The 8,623-nt window shown below is 40.0% G+C and overlaps 1 protein-coding gene across 1 annotated transcript in view; it reads left to right on the top strand.

Annotated features, from left to right (window-relative positions):
- The first annotated feature begins 1,505 nt into the window (after positions 1-1,505).
- Positions 1,506-8,623, top strand: part of copg1.S (COPI coat complex subunit gamma 1 S homeolog) — a 33,018-nt gene continuing 25,900 nt past the window's right edge. Inside the window, exons 1-3 of the mRNA XM_018261398.2 lie at positions 1,506-1,674; positions 5,751-5,803; positions 6,221-6,301. Of these exons, the coding sequence (XP_018116887.1) occupies positions 1,638-1,674; positions 5,751-5,803; positions 6,221-6,301 (171 nt within the window). The 5' untranslated portion in view covers positions 1,506-1,637. The remainder of the gene's footprint in view (positions 1,675-5,750; positions 5,804-6,220; positions 6,302-8,623) is intronic.

Raw genomic sequence — 8,623 nt, 5'->3', positions numbered from 1 at the left:
GAAGAAACAATATTAAAACTTGTGCTACTGTCTTTTTGGAAAAGGTTTGGACAATATTTAGGGGAGTGCAGTTTGGGAAGGCCTTTCCATGGGGACTTATTTTAAATATGCCTACAGTTCACTTTGAAAAGTGTCTAAATTATAAACATTGCAAGTATTACTGTTTTGCCATTTTCTCTGCTGCCCTAGACCTGGCCAAATAAACCATAATCCTTCCTCCCTCTTTTAATTGTATGTATAAATATTATACTCACCACACATTTTAGCTATTGTTTTAATTATGAAAAAATGCACTTTAGCGTTATTAAAGCTAAAGAACGCAAACAGGGAGACAGAAGGTACTATCTCGTCCTTTTTAAAGTAGTTCACCACTAAAAGGGGTTGCTCACCTTTGAATTATCTTTTCGTATGATGTAGAGAGATATTCTGAGAAAATTTACTATTGGTTTCCATTTTTTATTATTTGTGGTAGTGTTTAGATTTTTATTCAGCAGGTCTCAAGCTTGCAGTCTCATATCTCCCAACTGTGCCGTTTTTAGAGGGACAGTCCCGCTTTTGACAGCTCAACCCGCAGTCCCTCGTTTGTACTGGAAAGTCCTGATTTTCTCTGCACTGAACAGCTCGAAAAAGATACAATGTTTCTAACTTAATTGGCTTTTGGCACAGAGCCCAGAACAGCCACAGCTGCAGCTAAGATACTTTTGTAAGTTTGAGATAAGCAAATAAGTAATTGGGAGAAGTTAGACTCCCAGCTTAAAGGGCAATTCACCTTCATTAGCAAAACTGTAATAACTGAAAATTTTCAAAATTTGAAAATTGAACATGGTAATTGGGGGGTGTGGTCACAAAAATGGACGTGGTCAAAAAAAATTTCTGCAATGCGTGCGGCAGCTTTTTTGTCCCTCTTTTTATTTACAAAATGTTGGGAGGTATGCAGTCTGGTTGCTAGGGTCCAAATTACCTTAGCAACCATGCACTGATTCAATATGGGAGTGGAATATAAATAGGGGAGGGTCTGAATAAATAGATGAGTAATACAAATTAGCAATAACAATACATGTGTAGCCTTACAGAGCATTTGCTTTTTTAGATGGGGTCACTGACCCTCATTTGAAAGCTGGAAAGTCAGAAGGCAAATAATTCAAAAACTATAAAAAATAAACGTTGCTTATAATTAACCATTCTACAACATACCAAAAAGTTAAAGTAAAGGTGAACAGCCGCATTAAAACAACATTTGCCATTTGTCATGAGAGTTTTCTGTAAAGTTCCTCAGAACGGTACTTTCGTACACGAAGGCGAATTTCTATATTGGGGTTTACAACGCCTTAGAACTTTGCTTGGAAATCCAGGGCTCCTAACTCGACGTTTACATGACTGGTTCACAATTTGCCTCGAACTTCCGGTTTCTGTCTTCCCCTTACTGCGTGGACGATTCGCGCACAGTTCCGGTTTCAATATTGTTTCTTCCGCTGACAACGCGCATGCGACCAATCACGTTTTTGCCTTTCTGGGCATGCTCCGTGTGCGGCAATCCTACAGCTCGCTAGGGCGCATGCGTAGGTTACGTTTTCAGGAGTGACGTGTCCCGGTGACAGCCTGGCAGGAAGTGGCTTGGTTCTGACTGAGGGGCAGAGATGCTGAAGAAGTTCGATAAGAAAGATGAGGAGTCGGGTGAGTGATATAAGGGCTTTGTACTATTGTGCCGCCTTTTATTTATTGCCCTTATATATCTGTTTTAATGGCGAGCGCTGTCACTGGGCTAAACCTGCATCAGGAAGTACATAATACTGTGTGTGAGGCCCCTGGCGTTGTGTGGGGACCAGCTGGGAACCCATGTAAGTCTGAGAGGGTCGGGGGGTTCATTGGAATCCCAGCCTGTGACTGAGGAGGTGGTCAGGTGACAGAGGTGAAACACCTGCTGAAGCATTCTTTTCCCGTCGTGCACTACTTCGTTCAGTAACCCTCAGAAAGTCTAAACTTTTTCTCAGTTTAGTTGGTTTCAGATAGTTCATCAGAAATGAAAACTTTTTCAAATTACTTTATTTTCTACTTGTGACTTTTTATATTGAAGTATAAAGCATTGTTTTTCGCCTTCTAAAGCAGCTCTGGGATGGGGTCGTCGACCCTAACTGTTCTAAATTGATACATACATAGTACTCGCACAGACGCAGGTGGGACGCAGCATGTTGCATTTCACCTGCGTTCAGCACTTATATGCGTCTGTGTGAGTACAGCCCCCTTCACAATAATTGAGTGTGTCTACTCCTGCGATCCCTTGCAGCTGAACGGAAAAAACGCAGGGAAGCGCATGAAAAAGAGCCCATGTATAAGAGCCCTTAATGAAACTCAGGGATTCTGCTCAGCAGGGACAACGATAACAAATGCATCAACTAATGTATCAATTTAGAACAGTTAACAGGGTCGATGACCCCATCCCAGAGCTGCTTTAGAAGGCGAAACAGAAGAAAGCGCAACGCAGGGGAGCGCAGGAAAAAAACGCCTCCTTGTAAGAGCCTTAAAGGCAGCTGTTAGAATTGATACAATATTTGTTAATAGTCCCCCACAGATACTGCTGAGAAATGTATCAACTAAATGTTGCAAAATTTTAACAGTTTAAAGTCTGCGCTAGTGATGTGCGGGTCGATAATTTCTCTTGCACCCACTCCATCCCAATCAGCACCCGGCAAGTCTATAAATTTTGGCGCCGGAAGTGCTAGGTCGCGGGCGGGGAGAGCAGGAGAAGAGCTCAAACCAGGACCTGCCCGCAATCCCGAAGATTATATGCAGGAGTCGGTTTGAAACTGCCTGTCCCGTTCCTGCCCGTCCCGCGGGTTTCGAGCTGGCCTTCACATCACTAGTCTGCGCCTGAATTACTGAGCTGACAACCTCAAACACCAGAGACCGTGACATTAAACTGTAAACTTAGATTTTGGTAGAATGGTAAAAAATAAATATCTAAAATAGTAATTGGAAAAAGTCTTTTTTTTGGGTGAAAAAACAACTGAACTGAAAAAAGATTTGGAAGGTGAACAACCCCTTTGAAGGGGTTGTTTACCTTTAAATAAGATTTAAGTATGATGTAGAGAGTGTTATTCTGAGACAATTTGTAGTTTTCATTTTTTATTTATTTGTGGTTTTTTCAGTTATTTGCTTTTTATTCAGATGCTTGCCAGTTTGTAATTTCAGCAATCTAGGGTCCAAATTACCTAAGCAACAACACACTGATTTGACATTAGACAGGAATATGAATAGGAGAGGCCTGAATAGAAAGATGAGTAATAAAAATGAGCAATTACAATTCATTTGTAGCATTTGTTTTTTTAGATGGGGGTCAGTGATCCCTGTTTGAAAGATGGAAAGGACCAGAAGAAAAAGTCAAATAACTAAAAAAGTAAAAAATATAAATAGTGAAGACCAATTGCAAAATTGCTAAGAATTGGACATGCTATCTCATACTAAAAGTTACCTCAAAGGTGAACCACCCCTTTAAGTGTCCACTCCAAGGATCCCAGGATGCTGGGATTGGTAGGTTTAACACCATACATTGGATATGACATTCCTACATGTTGTTAGAATTAGTAAGGGAAGCTGATCTGTATCTAGTGGTGTTACAATTGTATATTAAATATAAATATATTAAAACCAGAGAGTATGGGGACAGACCCTTGGAATTTAGAGCGACCAGGTCATTCCTTTTTATTTTGGCCTTATAGGGGAATGCCAGTGGCCAGAAATTCATTTAATTTAGTAGGAGGTAGAGGAGGAACTGAGCTCTGTTATAAACGTGTTAATTCAAGTCATTTGTTATGCTTCCTTCGGGGTTGATGTGTTTGCAAATGCAGCTCCATGCTGATTCATGGGTTTGATTTTTGGCAACATTCATCCACCAATAGGGAATAGATTTGAAACTGTATGTGGACAAATGCTTTATGGTGACTTGCATGCAGAATACAGGTGTACAAATAGGATGCAGGCTGTAAACAGTCAGCAACGCCATTGTAAGGAGCAGGTTCAGCACTGGAGTGCATGTTGTATGTGCCAGGACTAAGTAATAAAAGGGGTTGTTCACCTTTAACTTTTAGTATGACACAGATTTATTATTTGTGGATTTTGAGCTTTTGATACAGCAGCTCTCCAGCTTGCAATTTAGCAATTGGGTTGCTAGGATTCAAATTACCCTAGCAACCGTGCATTTATTTAAAGTGACAGAAAAGGGCCTTATTAGAAAGAGGAGTAGTAAAAAGCAGCAATAACCATGCATTTATAACCGTGCAGAGCATTTCTTTTTTAGATGGAAAGAGTCAGAAGGCAAATTATTTAAAAAAAACTATATAAAAGAAAAAAAACGATGGCCAATTGAAGAGTTGCTAAAAATAGGTCGTTCTATAACATACTGAAAGTTAACCACCCCTTTAAACACCTTTCATAGAACTAAAGTCATATGATTTTCTGTGAGTACATGAGTTTATATAATGAAACATTGCACAACAACGAAAGAGCTTGGTGTAAGTTGCTGTCAGTAGCTGCACTGCAGTTTTGTATGTAATTGTTCTGTTTATTATTTGCACTGTCTTATTAGAAATTCAAGGATGTTCTAAATATTCGTCAAGGTTTTTTTAGCAGCCATCAGCATCTATTTATAATATTAACCCAAAAACAAATGTCTCTCTCCATTTAACACAAAAAAAAATCAGGTTGTGGTCTGATTTATGTCCTGAAATGCAGCCAATGGGGAACCCCAAATTAATAGCACCCCTCAAATGTATTTCTTCTTGACAACAAGTAGAAAGTATGGGGCTTTGTCTCTGCATCAGCTAAACCCCTATATGCCCAAATTTTACCGATGGTCTGAACAAACCCTGTCTCCTCCATGTAGGTGGAAAAGCACATCTTCGCATCTCAAAGGACACATCCTTTTCATGGTCTTTAGTATTTGTCTCATATATTGATTTCCGAAATTCTTGATTGCAGAGATAATTCTCCCCTAGCAAACCAAATATAACCGTTTAAATCTCAAACCTGAGACGTGCAGAACAAAATATTTACATTAAGAAAACACACACAAAAATACAAGACCACTTGCAAATAGTCAAGCACTTACTGAGCTTAGGGTCCGACTCACAATATACAGTACATATAGAATAAATGTCACAATATAAGGCTTATTAGTAATTAATACATATAATTACTACACGGCAGCTTAGAAACTAGCATCAGAATTTAATAATTAGCATTGTAGCATCATCCTATATTAAACGTCATCCTTATTTTCTGCTTGATAATTAGTGACGAGCCCTAAGCTTAGCTTCTCAACAGCTGCTCAGAGCCCACTGAGCATGTGAGTGTCACAGACACTTTCCAAGATGGTGACCCCATGTGACAAGTTTGAAGTCCTGGATCATTGCTGCTATTAAGAAGCTAAAACTTAAGGCTGGTGCAATTAATTTAGTATATAAAATATGGCATTTTTTAGCCACATTCATTTTAGGGTTTAGTTCTTCTTTAAGTTTCTTGTTACTTTATATTCCAATGTATTTGGATGGATGGAAACCTGCTGGGCCAGGGCCTATAGTGAGTAAAGATGTATTGTGGAGAAAGCAAAAAGTAAGAAAGTAACCAACCTACCCTTTAACCACAGCGTAGAAAGGCTGATGTCACTAAAACATCATTTGCATTCATTTATATAACCTGCTTGTGTTATAGTTAATTTACATTGTTTTTAAAAGTTCTTACTTTAACAATTTCAGGGGGCAGCTCCAACCCTTTCCAGAACCTTGAAAAAAGTGCAGTGCTCCAGGAGGTAAGGTCTTGATTCTTTACAGAATCAATTTAATCCAAATAATCCCAGTTTTAAAACTATTTCCTTTTTCTCTGTAATAATAAAGCAGTACCTTGTACTTGATCCAAACTAAGATATAATTAATCCTTATTGGATGCAAAATCAGCCTGTTGGGTTTATTTAATGTTTACATGATTTTCTAGTCGATTTAAGGTATGAAGATCCAAATTATGGAAAGAGCCCTTATCCGAAATGTCCCAGGTTCCAAGCATTCTGTATAACAGGTCCCATACCTGTAGTTACTTTTCATTTATTTTGCAGCTGTGCCAACTTGACTGTCATTGTAAATTTGAAAGATATTTTGTCTATAATTCAACATCTATAAAAACAATTCCTTTTGTAATGAATTCTCTTTTGTACCTTCACTTTGAATTATAGGCTCGTTTGTTTAACGAGACTCCAATTAACCCACGAAAATGTGCTCACATCTTGACGAAGATACTCTATTTAATAAACCAGGTATGTAAACATACAGATTGCTCTTTATACTTAGTGCTGGCTTTAGGGCATGGTAGAGAGTGCCTTTTAATGCAAATTACACATTACTGTATGGTGTAATTATTCTTAATAGTCTTTTTCATTTACCCCAGCAGTGTCTAGGCTGCCACACTCCAGCATTTATTCAATAATTTCCCCTGATTTTCACAGCTTTTTTCCTCTATAACTAATGCAACAAATTATTGTGAGGCTCACTGCCTTCTCTTCTCTAACTTCAGCCCTGCATATAGATACATCCCTGCTTCTCTGCTTTTTAAACAGCATTAGATGATATGATAGTATTGGGTAGCATAGCTTGGTCCCCACTTGCCTTGTTACTGATTTTATATGGGGACCCAGGGTTGCACAATGCCCGAAGCTTGCAGAGTTGGACTGTCTAGCCAAAAGTTAGTTTACCACTACTGAGATGCAGGGCTTTGCTAGGGATAGTCCTGTTTTTAAGGGGCTGTACATTTTCTGGTGGGACTTTTGAATCTTATTGATAAAAGACCACGCCTAATTTGACAACCTGTTGCATGCAGCTTAGCATTCTCACTTTTGGAGAATTGAGTTTAGAAGATGTATTTTGCAATACTATGGCTAAACCATTCACAGTCTTAAGGAAATTACACATACATACCCATATATAATTCCATTTTATAGCTGAAACCTCCAGGAGGCAGGACACTTTAAATTTATTAAGGGGGCATGCCACACCGGGCTTACCCCTGTACACTGTACCAATCCACTCAGTTTGTACCAACTAAAAAAACAATAACCAACATGTATACAACATATTATAACTATTAAACTGGCAGGTCGGTAGTCCAGGTGGTTATTCTGAATGCGACCAGCAGGTCAATGACTTGTCCTAAGGGCGGGAAGCCTTGTGTCCCCCTTTTTGACTACAGAGAAACCGATTTAACGGTGAGTACAAAAATCCTGTTTTCTCTGTCGTCTTAGGGCGACACAGGGACCTAGGGGTCTTAACAAAGCAGGCCCCCCAAACAGCAGGGTGGGAAGCCTCGGCTGATGCAAGTGTTTCAATGCTGCAAAATTTGGTAAAGGTATGCGCTGAAGACCAGGTCGCCGCCTTGCAGATCTGATCCAAAGAAGCGCCACGCCCAGGAGGTCCCAACTACCCTTGATGAATGTGCTCGAATGCCATCTGGCAGAGATTTTACTTTGGCGATATAGGCTTGTGTGATTGTTTGTCGGATCCACCTCGCAATGGTAGTTTTGGAAGCTGTTTGTCCTTTTCGAGGTCCAGATGGTAGAATGAAGAGAGATTGGGATTTACGGAAAGACTTTGACTTTTCCAGATACCACTGAAGTGCTCTACCTACGTCTAGACTGTGAAGATGTCGTTCTTTGACATTTTTAGGATCTGGACACAAGGACGGTACGACAATGTCTTGATTTATGTGAAAGGATGAAACTACTTTTGGTAGGAATGATGGAACCGTCCTCAAAACAGCTTTGTCTTTATGGGAAACCAGATAGGAAGGATCACAGGATAACGCACTCAGTTCGGAAACTCTTCTGGTTGAAGAAATAGCCACTAAGAATGCAACTTTCGAGGTCAGCCATGTTTCAGAGATTGAGCTCAGCGGTTCGAATGGCTGATCTAACAAGGCTTCGAGTACTAGGTTGAGATCCCAGCCAGCTACTGGTGGTCGAAAGGGGGGTTTGACATATGCCACCCCTTGTAGAAATGTGCATATCATGTCTTCCTCGGCCCATCTATGCCAGAGAAGGATGGATAATGCTGACACTTGTACTTTTAAGGAGCTACGTTTTAAGTCCTAACTGTAGGCCCCTTTGTAGGAAAGATAGTACTAGGAATGTTGAGTTCTTGAAAATGTAGCTGTGATTCTACACACCATTTGAGATATGAATGCTGTACTCTATGGTATGATTTGGAAGATGAATGCTTGCGTGCTCGAGGCCAATAAGGCGCTATCACTATTACTGTGGTGAGAGAGTGTCTGATCTTCTTGAGTACTCGAGGCAGCATTGGAAGTGGAGGGAAAGTGTATGCTAGTTCGAACGTCCACCCCTGTCCACCGAACTGTCCACCATTAGTCCCAGGACCTTCATTGCCATGAGGATTGTAGGCTTCCGCAGGGAGAGCAGAGAATGAATTAGATTTCTGATCTTGGACTGTTTGTCTTGTGTGAGTTTCACTAACTGCGTGGTGGTGTTGAATTCTAGGCCCGGATATATCATTTGGTGACTGGGTTGTAAATTGGATTTCTTCCAGTTGATGGACCAACCGAATTGTTGGAGAAGTTGAGTTGCTTT

Source organism: Xenopus laevis, chromosome 4S (assembly GCF_017654675.1).
Source record: "Xenopus laevis strain J_2021 chromosome 4S, Xenopus_laevis_v10.1, whole genome shotgun sequence".
NCBI classification, from domain to species: domain Eukaryota; kingdom Metazoa; phylum Chordata; class Amphibia; order Anura; family Pipidae; genus Xenopus; species Xenopus laevis.
This window is presented reverse-complemented; position numbering and strand designations above follow the sequence as displayed.